Source organism: Triturus cristatus, chromosome 2_2 (genome assembly GCF_964204655.1).
Source record: "Triturus cristatus chromosome 2_2, aTriCri1.1, whole genome shotgun sequence".
Taxonomy (NCBI): Eukaryota; Metazoa; Chordata; class Amphibia; order Caudata; family Salamandridae; genus Triturus; species Triturus cristatus.
The window spans coordinates 1,171,839,196-1,171,862,828 of NC_140582.1; the positions used below are offsets into that span (position 1 = coordinate 1,171,839,196).

Here is a 23,633-nt window from a genome sequence, read left to right on the forward strand (position 1 = left end):
TGAAATGCAGATTTTAAACTTCAGATATATTTGAGAAGGTATATGGACCATGAAAACAATATTGGTGAGTGGGGTAGGTGAGAAATGAGGTTATACAAGGAGAACTTAGAGAAATGGGTGCTATACCATTTCTAGAAAAGCATATGGTCCTGATTAGGAATTCCTGCTAGTGTAATGAGAGGTGCCATTGGCTAGGTCCATTGCCTGGTTGTTTATTTAACATTGTTTTCCAGTCAGGAGTAGGAGGGCAGACGTGCATACAAATAACAGCTTCCATAAGGAGTTCTTATTGGCTTTCTGCACTTCCCATCAGACTGAGCGTGGGTCCAAGGTACTTCACACCCACTCTCAGCTTACAGTGGTCCAGGAAGAGCCTTTTACTGCTCCCAGGATGAGGTTTAATCATTTTATATTCAACGCCTGACACTGCTGTGCCAATAGATACAAGAAAAATACTGTCTAGAGATAACTTGGTGTTTCATGAGACAGAAATACTCCATTACATGTGCACATGTAATAAGAGAGAAAGTAGCAAGATCTCTGCTGTAGGTTAGCAGATTCCATTCCTTCAGACTTAAATAGGTTGCCCAGTGCACAGCGCTATGTGCCAGTTGGAGAAACCACTTATTGGTGTTGGCCGGCTTGACTAGCTGAACAGTTGCTTGGCAAATGGGTCTCAGGGAGCAAAGAAAACTGAAAATGTTCAAGGGGTGAGAAGTGAGTGTTAACAATGGTGGAACAAAGGAGGTGGGAGTAAAAAATGCAAGGAATTTCACGAAAAGCAAATGATTCTACAATTCAGAAGTCTTCAACCTTCTTTGGCTATGTTGTTACAACTGTGTATTGTGTCCCAGGCTGCTGTAACGTAACCACAAAGTCCCTCTGGGTTCTGCAAAACATACAAATGTATATTTGTTTAGACATGTGGAAAGATGAATACGGTCGACGAGCATATTGAAAGTATACAATTTGCTAGGAATGGCTGGCAAAATTGTTACGTTTTTAATTACTTGAAAATAGCAAAATTGGTTGTGTTGTTTACCAGTATAAAGGATGATAATGACCACATCACAAGCACATCTAAGAGGTCTACTTCTGCTGCAATATGTGTCTAGGTTTGGTTGACAAACAGTTGGAAGCGTGTGAATTTTAAACATTAAAAAATTTTTGTAAACACATTTTTATTAACCCCTTCCCTGCATGGCAAATTCTGCCGCGGTGCGAGGGGGGCGTTACAACAAACAAATGATGGACGGAATGCTGACAATGCAGACATTCTCCCCCAGTCAAGAGATCTGGGTTAAATCCATCGTTCTTTTGCCCACTACGCCACCCCAGTTCAGACATGGCCATATGCAAATCAGTCTTGACCCTGTGCCTCATGGGAACAGTCCAGCCCGAACTGCCAAGCCATGTCTTCCCTGGACCGGAATCAAGCATCCTAGGACCGGTTTCTGGCTATCAGCCGTCATCAGCCAGGATAGCTTGACTCCAGTGGCGTAGTGAGCACGGGTCCCACGTCTGGGAATACCCATCCCACTTAGGGCGAAAAGCGTTACAACAAACAAATGATGGACGGAATGCTGACAATGCAGACATTCTCCCCCAGTCAAGAGATCTGGGTTAAATCCATCGTTCTTTTGCCCACTACGCCACCCCAGTTCAGACATGGCCATATGCAAATCAGTCTTGACCCTGTGCCTCATGGGAACAGTCCAGCCCGAACTGCCAAGCCATGTCTTCCCTGGACCGGAATCAAGCATCCTAGGACCGGTTTCTGGCTATCAGCCGTCATCAGCCAGGATAGCTTGACTCCAGTGGCGTAGTGAGCACGGGTCCCACGTCTGGGAATACCCATCCCACTTAGGGCGAAAAGCGTTACAACAAACAAATGATGGACGGAATGCTGACAATGCAGACATTCTCCCCCAGTCAAGAGATCTGGGTTAAATCCATCGTTCTTTTGCCCACTACGCCACCCCAGTTCAGACATGGCCATATGCAAATCAGTCTTGACCCTGTGCCTCATGGGAACAGTCCAGCCCGAACTGCCAAGCCATGTCTTCCCTGGACCGGAATCAAGCATCCTAGGACCGGTTTCTGGCTATCAGCCGTCATCAGCCAGGATAGCTTGACTCCAGTGGCGTAGTGAGCACGGGTCCCACGTCTGGGAATACCCATCCCACTTAGGGCGAAAAGCGTTACAACAAACAAATGATGGACGGAATGCTGACAATGCAGACATTCTCCCCCAGTCAAGAGATCTGGGTTAAATCCATCGTTCTTTTGCCCACTACGCCACCCCAGTTCAGACATGGCCATATGCAAATCAGTCTTGACCCTGTGCCTCATGGGAACAGTCCAGCCCGAACTGCCAAGCCATGTCTTCCCTGGACCGGAATCAAGCATCCTAGGACCGGTTTCTGGCTATCAGCCGTCATCAGCCAGGATAGCTTGACTCCAGTGGCGTAGTGAGCACGGGTCCCACGTCTGGAAATACCCATCCCACTTAGGGCGAAAAGCGTTACAACAAACAAATGATGGACGGAATGCTGACAATGCAGACATTCTCCCCCAGTCAAGAGATCTGGGTTAAATCCATCGTTCTTTTGCCCACTACGCCACCCCAGTTCAGACATGGCCATATGCAAATCAGTCTTGACCCTGTGCCTCATGGGAACAGTCCAGCCCGAACTGCCAAGCCATGTCTTCCCTGGACCGGAATCAAGCATCCTAGGACCGGTTTCTGGCTATCAGCCGTCATCAGCCAGGATAGCTTGACTCCAGTGGCGTAGTGAGCACGGGTCCCACGTCTGGGAATACCCATCCCACTTAGGGCGAAAAGCGTTACAACAAACAAATGATGGACGGAATGCTGACAATGCAGACATTCTCCCCCAGTCAAGAGATCTGGGTTAAATCCATCGTTCTTTTGCCCACTACGCTACCCCAGTTCAGACATGGCCATATGCAAATCAGTCTTGACCCTGTGCCTCATGGGAACAGTGCAGCCCGAACTGCCAAGCCATGTCTTCCCTGGACCGGAATCAAGCATCCTAGGACCGGTTTCTGGCTATCAGCCGTCATCAGCCAGGATAGCTTGACTCCAGTGGCGTAGTGAGCACGGGTCCCACGTCTGGGAATACCCATCCCACTTAGGGCGAAAAGCGTTACAACAAACAAATGATGGACGGAATGCTGACAATGCAGACATTCTCCCCCAGTCAAGAGATCTGGGTTAAATCCATCGTTCTTTTCCCCACTACGCCACCCCAGTTCAGACATGGCCATATGCAAATCAGTCTTGACCCTGTGCCTCATGGGAACAGTCCAGCCCGAACTGCCAAGCCATGTCTTCCCTGGACCGTAATCAAACATCCTAGGACCGGTTTCTGGCTATCAGCCGTCATCAGCCAGGATAGCTTGACTCCAGTGGCGTAGTGAGCACGGGTCCCACGTCTGGGAATACCCATCCCACTTAGGGCGAAAAGCGTTACAACAAACAAATGCTGGACGGAATGCTGACAATGCAGACATTCTCCCCCAGTCAAGAGATCTGGGTTAAATCCATCGTTCTTTTGCCCACTACGCCACCCCAGTTCAGACATGGCCATATGCAAATCAGTCTTGACCCTGTGCCTCATGGGAACAGTCCAGCCCGAACTGCCAAGCCATGTCTTACCTGGACCGGAATCAAGCATCCTAGGACCGGTTTCTGGCTATCAGCCGTCATCAGCCAGGATAGCTTGACTCCAGTGGCGTAGTGAGCACGGGTCCCACGTCTGGGAATACCCATCCCACTTAGGGCGAAAAGCGTTACAACAAACAAATGATGGACGGAATGCTGACAATGCAGACATTCTCCCCCAGTCAAGAGATCTGGGTTAAATCCATCGTTCTTTTGCCCACTACGCCACCCCAGTTCAGACATGGCCATATGCAAATCAGTCTTGACCCTGTGCCTCATGGGAACAGTCCAGCCCGAACTGCCAAGCCATGTCTTCCCTGGACCGGAATCAAGCATCCTAGGACCGGTTTCTGGCTATCAGCCGTCATCAGCCAGAATAGCTTGACTCCAGTGGCGTAGTGAGCACGGGTCCCACGTCTGGGAATACCCATCCCACTTAGGGCGAAAAGCGTTACAACAAACAAATGATGGACGGAATGCTGACAATGCAGACATTCTCCCCCAGTCAAGAGATCTGGGTTAAATCCATCGTTCTTTTGCCCACTACGCCACCCCAGTTCAGACATGGCCATATGCAAATCAGTCTTGACCCTGTGCCTCATGGGAACAGTCCAGCCCGAACTGCCAAGCCATGTCTTCCCTGGACCGGAATCAAGCATCCTAGGACCGGTTTCTGGCTATCAGCCGTCATCAGCCAGGATAGCTTGACTCCAGTGGCGTAGTGAGCACGGGTCCCACGTCTGGGAATACCCATCCCACTTAGGGCGAAAAGCGTTACAACAAACAAATGATGGACGGAATGCTGACAATGCAGACATTCTCCCCCAGTCAAGAGATCTGGGTTAAATCCATCGTTCTTTTGCCCACTACGCCACCCCAGTTCAGACATGGCCATATGCAAATCAGTCTTGACCCTGTGCCTCATGGGAACAGTCCAGCCCGAACTGCCAAGCCATGTCTTCCCTGGACCGGAATCAAGCATCCTAGGACCGGTTTCTGGCTATCAGCCGTCATCAGCCAGGATAGCTTGACTCCAGTGGCGTAGTGAGCACGGGTCCCACGTCTGGGAATACCCATCCCACTTAGGGCGAAAAGCGTTACAACAAACAAATGATGGACGGAATGCTGACAATGCAGACATTCTCCCCCAGTCAAGAGATCTGGGTTAAATCCATCGTTCTTTTGCCCACTACGCCACCCCAGTTCAGACATGGCCATATGCAAATCAGTCTTGACCCTGTGCCTCATGGGAACAGTCCAGCCCGAACTGCCAAGCCATGTCTTCCCTGGACCGGAATCAAGCATCCTAGGACCGGTTTCTGGCTATCAGCCGTCATCAGCCAGGATAGCTTGACTCCAGTGGCGTAGTGAGCACGGGTCCCACGTCTGGAAATACCCATCCCACTTAGGGCGAAAAGCGTTACAACAAACAAATGATGGACGGAATGCTGACAATGCAGACATTCTCCCCCAGTCAAGAGATCTGGGTTAAATCCATCGTTCTTTTGCCCACTACGCCACCCCAGTTCAGACATGGCCATATGCAAATCAGTCTTGACCCTGTGCCTCATGGGAACAGTCCAGCCCGAACTGCCAAGCCATGTCTTCCCTGGACCGGAATCAAGCATCCTAGGACCGGTTTCTGGCTATCAGCCGTCATTAGCCAGGATAGCTTGACTCCAGTGGCGTAGTGAGCACGGGTCCCACGTCTGGGAATACCCATCCCACTTAGGGCGAAAAGCGTTACAACAAACAAATGATGGACGGAATGCTGACAATGCAGACATTCTCCCCCAGTCAAGAGATCTGGGTTAAATCCATCGTTCTTTTGCCCACTACGCCACCCCAGTTCAGACATGGCCATATGCAAATCAGTCTTGACCCTGTGCCTCATGGGAACAGTCCAGCCCGAACTGCCAAGCCATGTCTTCCCTGGACCGGAATCAAGCATCCTAGGACCGGTTTCTGGCTATCAGCCGTCATCAGCCAGGATAGCTTGACTCCAGTGGCGTAGTGAGCACGGGTCCCACGTCTGGGAATACCCATCCCACTTAGGGCGAAAAGCGTTACAACAAACAAATGATGAACGGAATGCTGACAATGCAGACAGTCTCCCCCAGTCAAGAGATCTGGGTTAAATCCATCGTTCTTTTGCCCACTACGCCACCCCAGTTCAGACATGGCCATATGCAAATCAGTCTTGACCCTGTGCCTCATGGGAACAGTCCAGCCCGAACTGCCAAGCCATGTCTTCCCTGGACCGGAATCAAGCATCCTAGGACCGGTTTCTGGCTATCAGCCGTCATCAGCCAGGATAGCTTGACTCCAGTGGCGTAGTGAGCACGGGTCCCACGTCTGGGAATACCCATCCCACTTAGGGCGAAAAGCGTTACAACAAACAAATGCTGGACGGAATGCTGACAATGCAGACATTCTCCCCCAGTCAAGAGATCTGGGTTAAATCCATCGTTCTTTTGCCCACTACGCCACCCCAGTTCAGACATGGCCATATGCAAATCAGTCTTGACCCTGTGCCTCATGGGAACAGTCCAGCCCGAACTGCCAAGCCATGTCTTCCCTGGACCGGAATCAAGCATCCTAGGACCGGTTTCTGGCTATCAGCCGTCATCAGCCAGGATAGCTTGACTCCAGTGGCGTAGTGAGCACGGGTCCCACGTCTGGGAATACCCATCCCACTTAGGGCGAAAAGCGTTACAACAAACAAATGATGGACGGAATGCTGACAATGCAGACATTCTCCCCCAGTCAAGAGATCTGGGTTAAATCCATCGTTCTTTTGCCCACTACGCCACCCCAGTTCAGACATGGCCATATGCAAATCAGTCTTGACCCTGTGCCTCATGGGAACAGTCCAGCCCGAACTGCCAAGCCATGTCTTCCCTGGACCGGAATCAAGCATCCTAGGACCGGTTTCTGGCTATCAGCCGTCATCAGCCAGGATAGCTTGACTCCAGTGGCGTAGTGAGCACGGGTCCCACGTCTGGGAATACCCATCCCACTTAGGGCGAAAAGCGTTACAACAAACAAATGATGGACGGAATGCTGACAATGCAGACATTCTCCCCCAGTCAAGAGATCTGGGTTAAATCCATCGTTCTTTTGCCCACTACGCCACCCCAGTTCAGACATGGCCATATGCAAATCAGTCTTGACCCTGTGCCTCATGGGAACAGTCCAGCCCGAACTGCCAAGCCATGTCTTCCCTGGACCGGAATCAAGCATCCTAGGACCGGTTTCTGGCTATCAGCCGTCATCAGCCAGGATAGCTTGACTCCAGTGGCGTAGTGAGCACGGGTCCCACGTCTGGGAATACCCATCCCACTTAGGGCGAAAAGCGTTACAACAAACAAATGATGGACGGAATGCTGACAATGCAGACATTCTCCCCCAGTCAAGAGATCTGGGTTAAATCCATCGTTCTTTTGCCCACTACGCCACCCCAGTTCAGACATGGCCATATGCAAATCAGTCTTGACCCTGTGCCTCATGGGAACAGTCCAGCCCGAACTGCCAAGCCATGTCTTCCCTGGACCGGAATCAAGCATCCTAGGACCGGTTTCTGGCTATCAGCCGTCATCAGCCAGGATAGCTTGACTCCAGTGGCGTAGTGAGCACGGGTCCCACGTCTGGGAATACCCATCCCACTTAGGGCGAAAAGCGTTACAACAAACAAATGATGGACGGAATGCTGACAATGCAGACATTCTCCCCCAGTCAAGAGATCTGGGTTAAATCCATCGTTCTTTTGCCCACTACGCCACCCCAGTTCAGACATGGCCATATGCAAATCAGTCTTGACCCTGTGCCTCATGGGAACAGTCCAGCCCGAACTGCCAAGCCATGTCTTCCCTGGACCGGAATCAAGCATCCTAGGACCGGTCTCTGGCTATCAGCCGTCATCAGCCAGGATAGCTTGACTCCAGTGGCGTAGTGAGCACGGGTCCCACGTCTGGGAATACCCATCCCACTTAGGGAGAAAAGCGTTACAACAAACAAATGATGGACGGAATGCTGACAATGCAGACATTCTCCCCCAGTCAAGAGATCTGGGTTAAATCCATCGTTCTTTTGCCCACTACGCCACCCCAGTTCAGACATGGCCATATGCAAATCAGTCTTGACCCTGTGCCTCATGGGAACAGTCCAGCCCGAACTGCCAAGCCATGTCTTCCCTGGACCGGAATCAAGCATCCTAGGACCGGTTTCTGGCTATCAGCCGTCATCAGCCAGGATAGCTTAACTCCAGTGGCGTAGTGAGCACGGGTCCCACGTCTGGGAATACCCATCCCACTTAGGGCGAAAAGCGTTACAACAAACAAATGATGGACGGAATGCTGACAATGCAGACATTCTCCCCCAGTCAAGAGATCTGGGTTAAATCCATCGTTCTTTTGCCCACTATGCCACCCCAGTTCAGACATGGCCATATGCAAATCAGTCTTGACCCTGTGCCTCATGGGAACAGTCCAGCCCGAACTGCCAAGCCATGTCTTCCCTGGACCGGAATCAAGCATCCTAGGACCGGTTTTTGGCTATCAGCCGTCATCAGCCAGGATAGCTTGACTCCAGTGGCGTAGTGAGCATGGGTCCCACGTCTGGGAATACCCATCCCACTTAGGGCGAAAAGCGTTACAACAAACAAATGATGGACGGAATGCTGACAATGCAGACATTCTCCCCCAGTCAAGAGATCTGGGTTAAATCCATCGTTCTTTTGCCCACTACGCCACCCCAGTTCAGACATGGCCATATGCAAATCAGTCTTGACCCTGTGCCTCATGGGAACAGTCCAGCCCGAACTGCCAAGCCATGTCTTCCCTGGACCGGAATCAAGCATCCTAGGACCGGTTTCTGGCTATCAGCCGTCATCAGCCAGGATAGCTTGACTCCAGTGGCGTAGTGAGCACGGGTCCCACGTCTGGGAATACCCATCCCACTTAGGGCGAAAAGCGTTACAACAAACAAATGTTGGACAGAATGCTGACAATGCAGACATTCTCCCCCAGTCAAGAGATCTGGGTTAAATCCATCGTTCTTTTGCCCACTACGCCACCCCAGTTCAGACATGGCCATATGCAAATCAGTCTTGACCCTGTGCCTCATGGGAACAGTCCAGCCCGAACTGCCAAGCCATGTCTTCCCTGGACCGGAATCAAGCATCCTAGGACCGGTTTCTGGCTATCAGCCGTCATCAGCCAGGATAGCTTGACTCCAGTGGCGTAGTGAGCACGGGTCCCACGTCTGGGAATACCCATCCCACTTAGGGCGAAAAGCGTTACAACAAACAAATGATGGACGGAATGCTGACAATGCAGACATTCTCCCCCTTACGCCACCCCAGTTCAGACATGGCCTTATGCAAATCAGTCTTGACCCTGTGCCTCATGGGAACAGTCCAGCCCGAACTGCCAAGCCATGTCTTCCCTGGACCGGAATCTAGCATCCTAGGACCGGTTTCTGGCTATCAGCCGTCATCAGCCAGGATAGCTTGACTCCAGTGGCGTAGTGAGCACGGGTCCCACGTCTGGGAATACCCATCCCACTTAGGGCGAAAAGCGTTACAACAAACAAATGATGGACGGAATGCTGACAATGCAGACATTCTCCCCCAGTCAAGAGATCTGGGTTAAATCCATCGTTCTTTTGCCCACTACGCCACCCCAGTTCAGACATGGCCATATGCAAATCAGTCTTGACCCTGTGCCTCATGGGAACAGTCCAGCCCGAACTGCTAAGCCATGTCTTCCCTGGACCGGAATCAAGCATCCTAGGACCGGTTTCTGGCTATCAGCCGTCATCAGCCAGGATAGCTTGACTCCAGTGGCGTAGTGAGCACGGGTCCCACGTCTGGGAATACCCATCCCACTTAGGGCGAAAAGCGTTACAACAAACAAATGATGGACGGAATGCTGACAATGCAGACTTTCTCCCCCAGTCAAGAGATCTGGGTTAAATCCATCGTTCTTTTGCCCACTACGCCACCCCAGTTCAGACATGGCCACATGCAAATCAGTCTTGACCCTGTGCCTCATGGGAACAGTCCAGCCCGAACTGCCAAGCCATGTCTTCCCTGGACCGGAATCAAGCATCCTAGGACCGGTTTCTGGCTATCAGCCGTCATCAGCCAGGATAGCTTGACTCCAGTGGCGTAGTGAGCACGGGTCCCACGTCTGGGAATACCCATCCCACTTAGGGCGAAAAGCGTTACAACAAACAAATGATGGACGGAATGCTGACAATGCAGACATTCTCCCCCAGTCAAGAGATCTGGGTTAAATCCATCGTTCTTTTGCCCACTACGCCACCCCAGTTCAGACATGGCCTTATGCAAATCAGTCTTGACCCTGTGCCTCATGGGAACAGTCCAGCCCGAACTGCCAAGCCATGTCTTCCCTGGACCGGAATCAAGCATCCTAGGACCGGTTTCTGGCTATCAGCCGTCATCAGCCAGGATAGCTTGACTCCAGTGGCGTAGTGAGCACGGGTCCCACGTCTGGGAATACCCATCCCACTTAGGGCGAAAAGCGTTACAACAAACAAATGATGGACGGAATGCTGACAATGCAGACATTCTCCCCCAGTCAAGAGATCTGGGTTAAATCCATCGTTCTTTTGCCCACTACGCCACCCCAGTTCAGACATGGCCATATGCAAATCAGTCTTGACCCTGTGCCTCATGGGAACAGTCCAGCCCGAACTGCTAAGCCATGTCTTCCCTGGACCGGAATCAAGCATCCTAGGACCGGTTTCTGGCTATCAGCCGTCATCAGCCAGGATAGCTTGACTCCAGTGGCGTAGTGAGCACGGGTCCCACGTCTGGGAATACCCATCCCACTTAGGGCGAAAAGCGTTACAACAAACAAATGATGGACGGAATGCTGACAATGCAGACATTCTCCCCCAGCCGGGGCTGGGCGTGGCACTCAGGTACTCGGGACGGCTCCCGGCCGTCATAAATCACGGTGGGCGTGTGCTCATGATGGCTGGGAGCCGTCCGAACTCCGCCCACTAATTAATTCGCCCGCACAGGCGGGGAATTTGCCGCGCATGGGCGGAGCGGCAACGGTCGGACGGCTCCCGGCCGTCATGAGCACACGACTACCGTGACTCATGATGGCCGGGAGCCGTCCTGAGCATGGATGTGGCTAATTTATGGTAAAACAATCAGTAGCATCACAGAAATAGTACAGTGATTACAATCTAATTCCAGGGTGTATCCTACTCTGGTGACCCCGATGGATCTCAGGTTATTATTCTGCAGATGTATTATTCCTGCTCCAGTGGAAGGAAACGGTACTACACCAAATGTAGCCCAATTTCTGCAGTCCTGTAGTGTTCAGTACTACATGTATCAGGTGTGTACCAACTCAATAGTCTGCACCACAACTAACTCCTAATAAACCAATAAGAAGAAACCCGCTCCCACCTCCCCACAAACTCCCTCCCTTCCCGCCCCTCAGGCATGTTGCTTATTCACTGGCTTCTCTGCATGGTAATGCTAATCAGTCCAACAGGGAACGGGGTTGGCTATTGCAGGTGATGTAGGCCCACATTTGGGCCATGCTGAACAGGAGCTCCACAGAGCAGCTTGATCCCTCGAGTATCAGTCCGGGTCGCCTAGGAAATCAAGCACTCAATCCCCTACTACGGGGTGTGCACCATCAGGGGGTACATCACTGTCATCACTTGGCTGTTTCAAGACCTCCACAAACGCCACCCATGCCATTGCCACCTCCAATGTTTCGCTCCCGGTCCTCTGGGCCATTTGCAGTCGGAAGATCCCCTCGCAGTCCGCCCACCTTATAAGCTCCCTCGTCCACATCATCCCGCTAGGGGAATTTTTCACCTTCCAATTACTAGTAAGTTCCCTTTTGGCCAGTACCAACCCCAAGTCTATAAACTTGCTAGTGACCTTATTCCTGGCAGTGTGAGAGAACCAGTGTAGGAGGCAACATCCCAGCGTCAGCGCTATGTCATGTTCCGTCGTGTCCGCTAACCTAGCCATCACCTCTCTCCAGAACTCTCCCAAAAACGGGCAATCCCAAAACATGTGTAAAAACCCTGCATCTTCCAGGTTACGTCTTGGGCAGGTGGATCGGTTCCCAAAATATTCAGTAATCTTATGGGGGGTAAGGTACGCTCTGTGGAGGACAAAGAACTGTATCAGCTGGAAGCGCGCATTCCTAGAAGTTTTCCATGCTCTTTCCACTAGTTCCCCCCAAGGTTTCTTGTCGATGGTCATGCCTAAGTCCGCTTCCCATTTTAGACGTAGGATTGTCAGGGGTCGTCGCGTCTCCTGCATGAGGCATCGATAAAGGCAAGTGACCGCCTTAATCGTTCCGGCAAGCCGTCACTATATACTGACAAGTCAGGGATGTCTGAGGTTTCACAAGCCCCTCCCGCCAATGTTTTCTGATAGCTGCCGTCAAGGCAGCATGTAGAAGGAAATCCCCTTTTGGGAGGTCTTACCTCTCTAGTAAATCATTAAAAGGGAGCAGGGTATTTTCCTCATATAAATCCCCAATAGTAGAGATCCCCGCCTTGCTCCATGTCCATAGTCTATGCCAGTCTCCTCCATGGGGTAGTGCCTCGCAGATCAACAACAGAATCTCTGGTGCATAAGGAGAACTTATTTGCGATCGTCTAAGAGATCGAATCCAGCACCGGCGTACTGCCCATAGATCCGAAGGAATCGCCCTATCTCTCAAGGGGAGGCACAATAACACTCAGGGTAGGAACTGCAACTCCGGGTCCGAGCCTCCGGGGTCCTCCGTGTTCTGGATGCATCCGGCCATCCATTTCGTAAACCACTGCAATTGAGCTGCATGATAATAGGCTTCGAAATCCGGCACCGCAAAGCCCCCCTCTGCTCTGGGCCTCATCATGGTGGTAAGTGCCACCCTCCGCCTTCCGGTGCCCCACAGAAACCCCGTAATTAGGGTGTTGAGTTGGGTAAAAAGTTTGTCTGGTATCCAGAGTGGCAGCGATCCAAAATAATAGAGCAATCTAGGCAACATGACCATCTTTAATAGTGCCACCCTTCCTGCCATCGACAGTGGGAGGGACCCCCAGAACTCAAAATTACTTTTGGTGCCGCTGATCGCTTGCCCTAAATTACCTTCTAGCAAGTCTGCAGGGTCGTGATATATTTTAACACCCAGATAAGTCAAGCATCTGTTTTACCACAGCACGCCTTCTGTTCCTAGCAGACCAACCCTTTCCGCGAGAGCAGGGAAAAGACATGTCTTGGCCCAGTTTACTCTAAGTCCCGCAACTCTTTCCAGCATACCCAGCAGTGCCTTGGCTCCCCGTAAGGCTTCTCCAGAGTTAGCTAAAAACATCAAGAGATAATCTGCATATATTGCTACAAATTGGAGCTGTCCCAACACTTCCAATCCCTGATAGTGATGTCCCATTCTAGCATGCACGGCCAGAAGTTCCACCGCCAACACAAACAAGAGGGTAGACAACGGGCATCCTTGCCTCGTCCCCCTGCCCACCGAGCAGGCATCCGAAATTAGCCCTCCCGTTCTAGCTCTGGCAGTGGAGTTCTTATATAGGATTTCCGTCCAGGCTACAAACCCTTCTCCCAACCACTCTCAGGACTCTAAAAAGATACTGCAATTTGAGGCTATCTAAAGCCTTCTCAATATCGATTGATAGAATGCACGCCTCCTCCCTGTTGTACGTGTCCGCATCTAGTATTCGTAGAAGTCTACGTATATTCATTGTCGTATTCCTGGATGGAATAAAGCCCACATGTACGAGCGTCGTCATGTGGCCCAGCAGTCGACTTGCTAATATGCGACTTGAGATCTTATAGTCCAAGTTGAGCATAGCGAGTGGCCGACACGCACTACGGTCCCAAGCCGGTTTGCCAGGCTTTAAGAGCGGGATTATCACCGCCTCCCTTGTTGAAGCGGGAAGATAGCAGTCACGTTTTGATCTATTATATAGGGTCACCAAGTGGGGAGCCAATATGTCTACATACGTGGAATAAAACTCAATTGGGAGCCCATCAGTCCCCGGTGTCTTGTTCCTGGCCATGTGTTTGATGGCGCCCCTCACCTCCCCAACTTTGACTTCTCTTCCCAGGGCCTCTGCTGCAGCTTCAGCATCAATCTGAGGAATTTCTATATCCTCCAGAAATATTACCACTTCTAGCACTGCAGGGTCGAGCCCACTCTGGTACAGGGCAGTATAATATTCCTGGAGATTAATCTCCTGCTGGTTGTAATAGACCTCGTCGTCTCGCCCCCGCTGCTCCAGTATCGTCGTCCCCCTGCGTGCTGGGTTGGCCAGCCAGGCCAGCAACGCTCCAGACTTATCTCTCTCAGCATGAGCCCGAGCCAGATAGGCCCTATAATCGAAGCAACGCAACTTTTCTACTTGCATCGTTGTTCCGCGCTCCGCACCTCCCACAGGAGAACCTTCCGCACCCCTACCACTTCTCCAATGCAATGGCCCCTAATAATAGATTTAAAGGCATCCCATTCTATGAGTGGGCTTGATGCTGTATTGGCATTAGTGATAAAATAATCCTCAATGGCAGCACTAATCGTGGCACGAAACACCTGATCCTCCAATACTTCTGGTCTCAAACGCCAGCTAGGGATTGTAGGCCTAATCCATATCCAATCAAAGGACACTAGCAGGGGATTGTGATCAGAAATCGTTCTATCCCTCCATGAACATCCGGGGAGCACAGGATCGAGTCTACGCGAATGTGTAATTCGTGTAAGGCAGAAAAGTAGGAGTAATCCCCCTACCCTGGGTGATGGGTTCTCCAAATATCCGTCAACCCCCAGCGGCGTTGCCAGTCCCGCCTAGCTTCAACAATTCTGTGTGTGGGTGCATCAGGAAGTGGCGGGTGAGATCGGTCCAAGCTGACATCAGTGATACTATTAAAGTACCCCTCCAGCATCACCGACCCCGTCAATACCGATGCTAGTGTCTGCAAAAGTCACGCTAAGAATGCAGGTTGATCCACGTTAGGGGCATAAATACTCCCTATCGCTATGTCCCGTCCGTCCAATCTCCCTGAGATCACTACAAATCTGCCCTCCGGGTCTCTTATTTGTTTTACACACTGAAAAGGGACTCCCGCTCGCACCCAAATCAGAGTACCCCTGGCAAAAGCTGAATATGTAGTATTAAACAGTTGTCCCTCCATCGTCGTTCGGGTGCAACTCCTTCTTTCTGTGATAAATGGGTTTCTTATAAGAGGGCAATCTGTACCCCTCTCCTAATCAGGTATGTGTGTATTTTGAGACGGCGGGTCATGGTGTGCATCCCCCTAACGTTCCAAGAGATACATTTAACACCTATGGTGGGTCCCATTGTTCAAGCTGAGTCCCAACCTGAAACTGTCCCCCCATAGCGACATGCCTGGACCCACACCCAATCCCCTCAACAATAAAAACTCCCCAACTCCCCCTCCCAGGACAGGTACAAACAAAAAAAGTTCCCATCCAAACCAGGGAACGTGGCCAATTAAGCACAAAAGGTGGCGGGCGTAAACTGGCCCTGTGGGACCCAGATCTCCCCCAGGCCTCTCCCCCACTCTCTCAGTTCAGGTAGTGGCCCCATCCTCTATGACAGTGCCCCCATGCTGCCCCCAGTAGGCTCAGGTCTTAGCAATAGTCCTCTCCCAGCAGCTGTTATCCCCCTTTCATATGACCTGATGTGCGAGCATCAGATTATGCCATCCGCAGTTTGAGGGGTAATGTCCGGGATATCGGCATCTGAGTCTCCATGTACGCTGCTCGCCCACGAGCCCTCAGATCTGTCCATTTCTTGTTCGTCACCAGTCCTGTTCGGGCTGGTGTCTCCATTGCTAATCTCCGCCACTGCTTGCACAGCTCTGTCCCGCTCCAGTCTCCGTCCCTTTGGCCAAGGAGCTCCCGGAAGAAGCGGAGGAGTGATCAGTTCCCACTGGGACGATCCCAGTGAGGAGGTACAAGTTCCAGCGCTCCGTCGGGCCTCTAGCCATTCCCATGCGTCATGCGGGGTAGTAAAGGAATGCGTCTCAGAGTTATCAATTACCCGGAGGCGTGCTGGAAACTGACTGGCAAACTGGAGTTGCAGCTGTTGTAGTTTTCGCTTGGCGGCCAGGAAGGAAACATGCTGGTGTTGCACCTCTGCAAGTCCTGTTTCTCCCATGCTCGTTGTAATATATGGTCTCGATCACGATAATGAAGCAGCCTCGCCACCAGCGGGCGGGGAGGGGCTCCAGGCTTGGGCGGTCGAGCTGGGACTCTATGGGCACGCTCAAGCGCTTAGAAGGGGGAGAGAGCCTCTGGGGCCACCACCGTCTTAAGCCAGCCTTCCAGGAATTGTACAGCAACAGCCCCCTTCTCACGTTCCAGAACCCCCACTATACGCAGGTTATTCCAACGGGAGCGCCCCTCGCTGTCCTCCGCTCTCAGCTCCAGCACCTTGACCCTGGTTTCCACAGTTTTCATTGCGCGCTGTAGGGTAGAAACCACCATCGGGACCTCCTCCATAGCTTTCTCATTGAGGGTCACTCTCTCTTTAAGTTTACGGTGGTCATCTTTTAGCAGGGTTAGATCTGCTCCTATGGAGTCTATCTTTGTCTCCAGTGCTTCTCTTGATGAGGTGATGGCCTGCATAATGTCGGCTAGGGTAGGATCCCCAGGAGCTTTGTCTGTCCGCTTTGCAGGTACATCTTCATCATCATCAGTGTGTTGTTCCGCTTCATCTACCCGCAGGACCGCAAATCCCTTCTTTTTGGACACTCTCCCCATCATGTGTCAGCAGCTCGCGATCACTGGATAGCTTCCAATAAATCAGAAGAAGAGGCGCAGCTCCGCGGCGTCAGGAGCAGGGGTGACCCGGAGCCGCCCCGAGGATGCGGGTGGGGATTAGGGATATTCTGTCTCTTCAGGTCATCTGCGACACTCGTGATTTGCTAATACTACAGGTAATTACGGATACCCAGGAGCCGTGTGAATAGTCTGCTTTCTCCTCACTCCACCGTGTCCGTCATGTAGCAGGTGATGCAGTGTCTCAGCGTAGTCGCCGGTGGTTCACCCTCTCTGTTACACAGTTCTAGCCAGGCCGGTATAGAAGGGGGGCACTTCCGTCATCCACATAGGTTTTCCACAGTAGTAATAAGGATCAGGGAAGTTGTCGGTGCGCCCCAATCAGTCTCCCGCCGTCCGCAATCTCCCCCTCCAGCATTCAGTTCAGCTCAGCAGGCTCTCAACTCTCAGCCGCTAGCTAGTCTCTATCCACCGAGCCACCCTGCATCCGCCGGTCCAGTTGCTACTTGGCACTGCAATGTTGTGGTCTCAAGCACGGGACGCACGTCTCACCAGGCAGCAGCTCCATTGGCGATCAGACATCACTTCACCTCATCACCTCGGTGTGTCTCGCTCCCTCGTCGTCGTCAGATCTCCGCTACGTGTCAGCCAGCCACCACCTTGGGAGGGCAACTCATCGTAGGAAAGCTCCAGCGAATTCCTCGTCTCACCAGACCTCACCTCTAGGACTTCGGAGCACCTCCCAGCCACTCAAGCACCCAGCAACTGCTGTCTTCGGTGCCACTGCATGACGGCCGTCACCAGCACACTGCTCAATGCTGTAGTTTCGAGCACGAGGCGTGCTTCCCAGCGGCTACAACTCTCACCCGCCAGCTGTGCCTCGCCGCTACTTCGCCTCTGCCTGCTCACCTCCGCCGTCGGCACCAAGTCTCCCCTTCGCATCCCGCAGCCGCCATCTTGTGAGTGTTGTAGATTACTGGAAGGTTCAGGTGAGCTCGCCATATCAGCTCACTCCCCCTGGTTAGTGGTCACTGAAAGTTCTCGGCGCAGGCTGAGCTCCGGTACACTGTGCAGCCACTCAGAGTCAGAGCGCAGTTCTCCCGTTGCCGCCGTCGATGAAAGACTCCACCTCAGCGCGCGGCCGCCATCTTAGCAGCGCCGCGCTCGGAGCCCCATCAAGGGTTTCAGCTACCTTTTCGCCCCCTTGCTGGAACCAATACACCTCAGCAGTCCTACTGCCCGGGCACCAGGATTTCTGCAACCAGATATGCAGTGTGGGGCCACTTCAGCGGTTCAGGATAATTGGTAGTGAAGGGAATCCGCGGAGGGACCTCCGGAGTCCACTTCCCTTCACATTGGCGTCAAGCCACAACCCCCTGAATTTTAAACATTTTAATGAGTGAGAAAAGATCAACTAGATATTTCCGAGACGAAGATGAAGGGCCTGAATATATGTTTCGTTGGCAGACGTTTAAGTCACCAACGTGTTATGTTATGTGTATTTGTAAAGCGCACTATCGCCGCTAGGGTATCCTGGTCCTGGTACAGGATTGTATGTCAGAATATTAATTTAAAAAAATCAGATTGTCCATAGCAAAAATATCGTCTGAAATAAATATTATGTTCTAAATATTGTTTGCAAAAATTTCGCCCCATTGGGTGTAGATTTTCAATCATTAACTGAAGCAATATTTTTTAATGATGTTTATAACACATTATTTTTGTCAGATGATATTTAAGCTACAATATTCTGGTATTCCTGATCTGAGCTCTGCCACATTGGTCAAGGAAGGTCTGCTAGAGGTTTTAGATTACCGCCTTGACCATGGGATTCCACTCCCAGTAGCTTCTGTCACCAAGGCAAAAGCTTCCTCAGGGGTCAACGGCTATAAGAATTTCACCAGGCACCATGCGGCATGATGGAACTGTTATCACCATGAGTGGCTACTGAAAATGTATCTATATTGCACTTGTCTTTGACATACTGGGATTAGACGTTCGGTGAAAGCTGCTCTTTTATGGAGTGCATGTGGTGGGAAAAGGTGGTTGACGAGCCAGGCTAAATCTTCAGTCCTCATTTGTTTTCAGTGACGTCCACACCACCCAAATTATGCTCCCAATGGTGGACCTAATAAAGGCTTCACCATCTGGTTGGTCACGTTCCATTGCCTTCCTAATAAGAGGGGTCAAGTTCTGCTGTTTTCAGAAGAAGTCTCTTTAGAGGAGCAGTGTTGGGATTAGCAAGGCTCAGAAAAGCTCTGCTCACCAGTCCGGTTATTTTTTTTCTGGCCTGTTCTCTTTTTTATTTGTGAACTCAACAATCTGCTAGTCCGCCATTGTTCCCCATTCTTACCGTGCCGCTTCTCAGCAGATCTATGCTATGTTGACAGGCCTCGTCCGAAAGTGAACTGCCAGCGAGGCATGCCACGCCTCTGAGTGAGGGTGCCCCCCTACAGGCTTCAAGGTGACTGGCGGTGACAGTAGTGGAATTGATCTTGGATATACTAATGTCATTTCCGCCGGTCTAAGCTAGTGCTAGACTGAATAGATCCAATTTGTCCAAAATATGACAGAAAGGATGGTTCCAAAAATAAACAAAATGAAAAGCATTGCTGATGAGTTATTCATGCTTCAATGGTGATCAAGACCCAAATGAATCTCCTTTATAATGCCTTGATAGTGTTCAAATAGCTTAAATAGTCCCTGCATGTGTTAAAACATTCTCACAGCACCCACATCCCCAGATAATCCTTTAGTCCAATGCTTTGAGGGTTCCAAGATGCTAGTGTCTATAATCCTAAAAGGGATTATAGATTTTACCTTCTAAATCCTCAGATTGGGACCTTGTTACCACAAGATACCAAACAAATGGCAACTTTGTTAGGGTTTAGGAAAGAGGTAAAAGCTTATTTAATATCTAGCCTGCTCTGTATGACTATTTGATGTTGAACATCACAGCATCAGATAGAATATATTAGTAGGTACTATTCTAGCGACAAGAGAAATTGAGTTTATGAAGTCTGCTTTATAATGACAATAATGATTTGACCTAAAATCATCAACCCCATGGTGTGACTGCCACTGCTTCCACTTGAAAAGAACTGTCAAGTCACCCATAATTGTCTGTTGCTCTAATATTTTAGCCCTGTAAACAAGGGAATGGTGGTGTCCATGTGGACCCAGTGTACATAACTGTACAAGATAGTGGTTGTATGGAATCCTGCATTTTAACTAACTGAGTACAGGGACATCACCATACTTTTGTCTGTGTTTAGTTTAGGTTTCTCTGCAGCTTCAGTGAGACATACCCCTCCTCCTCTTTCCATGTTGCTAACTGTTGTCTACAGTTCCACATCTGAATCTTTGCCACTCCAAACTGGTTTGACATAGGAGTTTCTGCTCCCATGAGATCAATAGATAACAGAAGGAAGACTTGGAGGACATCCTACACATCAGTATTGTGCAGATACACAAAAGTTGAAACTGTCACGCATTGTCTTACAGAAGCAAGTTAAAATGGATTCTTGAAGAGCTTTGTTCCAATTATGTAATTGTGCCCTTTGACTCTTCTCCTTGGGTTGCTCCAGTAATGATTTTCCTCAAGAGTTCTGGACTCTTGGGACTATGCATAGACCTTCGTAGCTTGAACAGTGCAATTTGGATTGATCCCCATCCTCTACCAAACACGCATGAGATTGTTTCTACTCTACTCTGGCAAGTACAGCTGTGTTTTCAACACTATGCCTTGACTTTGTATATTACTAGGTGTCTTGGAAATAGGGTCCAAGCATTTGACAACAGACGTGACACCGGAAGGCATTTACCAATATAAATTATTTTTCATTTGCAAATGAATGTTTATTCTTAGTAGATGGCCAGATATTGATTGGTGAGAATCCATTCAGACAACGTAGCTAATTTGTCAGCCTTCACTTTGTTGAAATTTGTGATTTCTTTTTTGTTTTATATAGAAGCGTTATGTGTAAATATAAGTAACAGCATTTGTGTATTTATTCTTTTCCGTAGCCGGCTGTCCACCATATCCCTGGGCTAGAGGTACAGTAAAATGAATGCATTACTAACATCCATTTTTTTAAAATATCATCCGTGAAGCATGCACTATGTATTTGTAGCTATGTTGTAACTTTATATATGACTTGCAACCTACATCTATATATAATAAAATTTAATGTTTGATTGTGGCACTACGTACACCCTAAAAAAAATTCCCCCATGCTTCCATGTATTTTGGGGGACTGAGTTGTATGTGACATTGCACATATAACTCAATCCCAAACTTCTAAACGTGAAGCCACTGAATTTTTTTGAACTTGGGGCCACTGAAATTTAAATGAAAACACAATTCACTTTCTTAAAACTGCATTTTGTACTGAGATAATTGTCAAATACCAAGTACCAATATAAATGGACTCGATTAGCTACTTTCACCTCACACAAAACCACTGACACTGCCTGCTACTGGGCAACACCTCTGGTAGAGGCTTCATAATTTATAGCCGTAGGATATTCCTACCCCTGTCAGAGAATGGATCTTACCCCCGCTACCACCAAAGCTTTTACTGATATTTCATCATGGAATTGAACACCTTCAGCAAGTTACCATTAATAATTGCTTTTCCTTTACTTCCAAAATTATTTATGGATTACATTATATATGTTTACCAGATTGCAAGCACATCCTACAGGGACATTCTAGGGAGAATAATAAAAAAAATGCATTTGTTGGAAATTAAATCTTGAGATTGTAAAAGTAACTGGAGATCCAGGTGACTCCAGGAACAACACTCTAGCACAGGCCATTGTGAAATCTGTATAGATTAAAATAAGAGACATTTGAAATAAAAGTCCAATTTGGATTGAAATATTGATAGCTGATTGATACACCTCCAGTTATCGATTGGGAATACAGGACTTTGTTTTGGCTGAATCCTGAAACATTGCAAATACAGAAACCACATGCTCCATTTTGATAAAAGTTATAAATCAGACTATTTTCAAGTATAATTACTGCAATCATTTTGTGTATCTTGTGTGCGCATGGCAAACATGAGGATAAATATATAGAATATACTGTAGGGTCTTTGTTTGCATCAATAGAGTACCTGCGGTACTGATCGTCACATGAAGTAAAACAACAGCTAGTGGATCCTATAAAATAGACAGAGTAATACATATCATATTGTTCAAAGATTCATAGGATAAATTGCTCAGCATCCACTTCAAATATTATACATCATGCAACAGTTACTTTAGTGATAATGTAAGCATGCACCCGTTATGCTAGTGATAATGTACTTATGCACCAATTATTTTAGTGATAATTTAAGCATAGAAGTTAAATTGCTTTCAAATATGGATAAGAAGAGTCTTAAAGTTGCTTGTATTGATAAATAATGTAGTAGCCAAGAACACAAAATTCAACAATTACATTTTGTTTCCAATGGTAAGCAGACCTTCCTTTGCTGCAGTAGGGTAAAGTGAGATACTGTACTGTATTCTATACATCACATTTTAATTTGTATTTAGAATATTTACTTAGAGTAAACATCACAGGTTACAGGGTGTGTTTGTTGGATACAGCACTACACTCTAATAAATTATTTACACTATTTTCTACACTACACGTAATGTAAATGTAATGATGTTTGAAAAAGCAAAGTGACCATATATAACATTTCTTTTTATTTTTTTCTATCCTTAATTGAATATTATTATTTGGAAAAAGAGTGAAATCACAGAGACCCTGGATCAGGTATGAACAATTTACCTATCTAGTTATGATTTTACAAGAGTAAAGTATCAAAAGTGACATTCTGCTTTAATATGTTTTATTAGTATTTAATTACCATGGCATGTATTTCCTGATGTCCAAGACATCTCAAGCATTCTTCAAAAGGATCTGCTAAAATGTATTTCAGATGAATGAAAGAGGTAGAAGATTATCTGGCTATTTTCAATCCAATCTCTCTTATAAACCAGGCTTTAAAGGTTGCACACTGAGTCACCAATGTTGAGAATGTTGTTTGCAGGCTGAGCATCTAGACACACAAGAATATAATTACTACATTACCTAAATACTATACTTATAATTATCTGTCTTTAGAAAGCAAAATGTATGAAAAATAATGATTAAATGTTGAGTTGGGTACAAGGGAAATTACAAAATGTCTGAAAAATAGTAGTGTACTAAGGTAGCATTTTCTACAAAAACAAAAAAGCATACATGACCAACCCATTAAGTCATTCTGCCTAAAACTGTAGATTGGCTGCCTCCCTGTGATGGCTGCAATCCACTGAACTGAGATAATTTTTGGGTGGATTCACCGTTAATGGCACAAATACTTTTTAACATGCAGGATTATGTTGAGGTCTTCGCTGGTACTTGCTCTTGTACTTTTTTCAGAGAGAATCTACATAGTGTACAGGATTATTTTCAAGACTTTTCAGATGTAATCATTACACTCCTGCAGGCTTGCCACTCTGGAAAGGTAAGCAATTCTCAGCATTGGAAACCAGTGGTGCAGCCAGGGGTTTCTACTTGGAAGGAAGGTACAACCATTCCTAATTTCTGAATGCAAGTAAAAAAGTAAAAACTCTAAACTAGAGAGAATGCGGTGTGACCCTTGGGCAGTTCATAAGGGGCAGTCTGAAGGTCTTACTCATTGCATTAGAGCTTCTGTAGGATGCCTCAAAGTCTCTGGATTGCTTTGATTGGCTGATCTGCTCTCTTGTGTACTCCAGAAAACTCAGTCCCTTGAGCCAGAGTTAAGCTACGTATAGCTTAGTGTGAAGTAGAGGTCTGTGCAGTCCTGACTCCATTAAGTGCCATTTCCTTGTCCCTTAAATAACATTACAGGGGACGTTGCCAAGAAGAGCGGTAGGGATCGTCTCTAAAATCCATCTTCTGGTTTCTTTTTGCCAATATGTTTGCATATGATGCTAAAGTAAACACTAAAAGGTGCAAAGTCAAAAGATGTCTCCAACTACAGTAGACCAGCAGGGGCAGATTGAAGGTCAGAAACTTTATAGCTCAGAAATATGGCAACTGCAAATTATGGATTACAAAACCGTCAACTGGGAATTATACACAGCAGACCTCTTTGTGGACCAACAGCAAT

At 48.6% G+C, this 23,633-nt stretch overlaps 1 protein-coding gene across 11 annotated transcripts in view; it reads left to right on the forward strand.

Moving 5' to 3' along the window:
- The window catches only part of DYSF (dysferlin), a 1,012,908-nt gene that overhangs the window by 780,858 nt on the left and 208,417 nt on the right, over nt 1-23,633 (forward strand). For all 11 annotated transcript variants that reach the window (XM_085642744.1, XM_085642751.1, XM_085642747.1 and 8 more), the window contains 2 exons: nt 20,521-20,550; nt 22,241-22,267. In XM_085642744.1, coding sequence (XP_085498870.1) covers nt 20,521-20,550; nt 22,241-22,267 — 57 coding nt within the window. The remainder of the gene's footprint in view (nt 1-20,520; nt 20,551-22,240; nt 22,268-23,633) is intronic.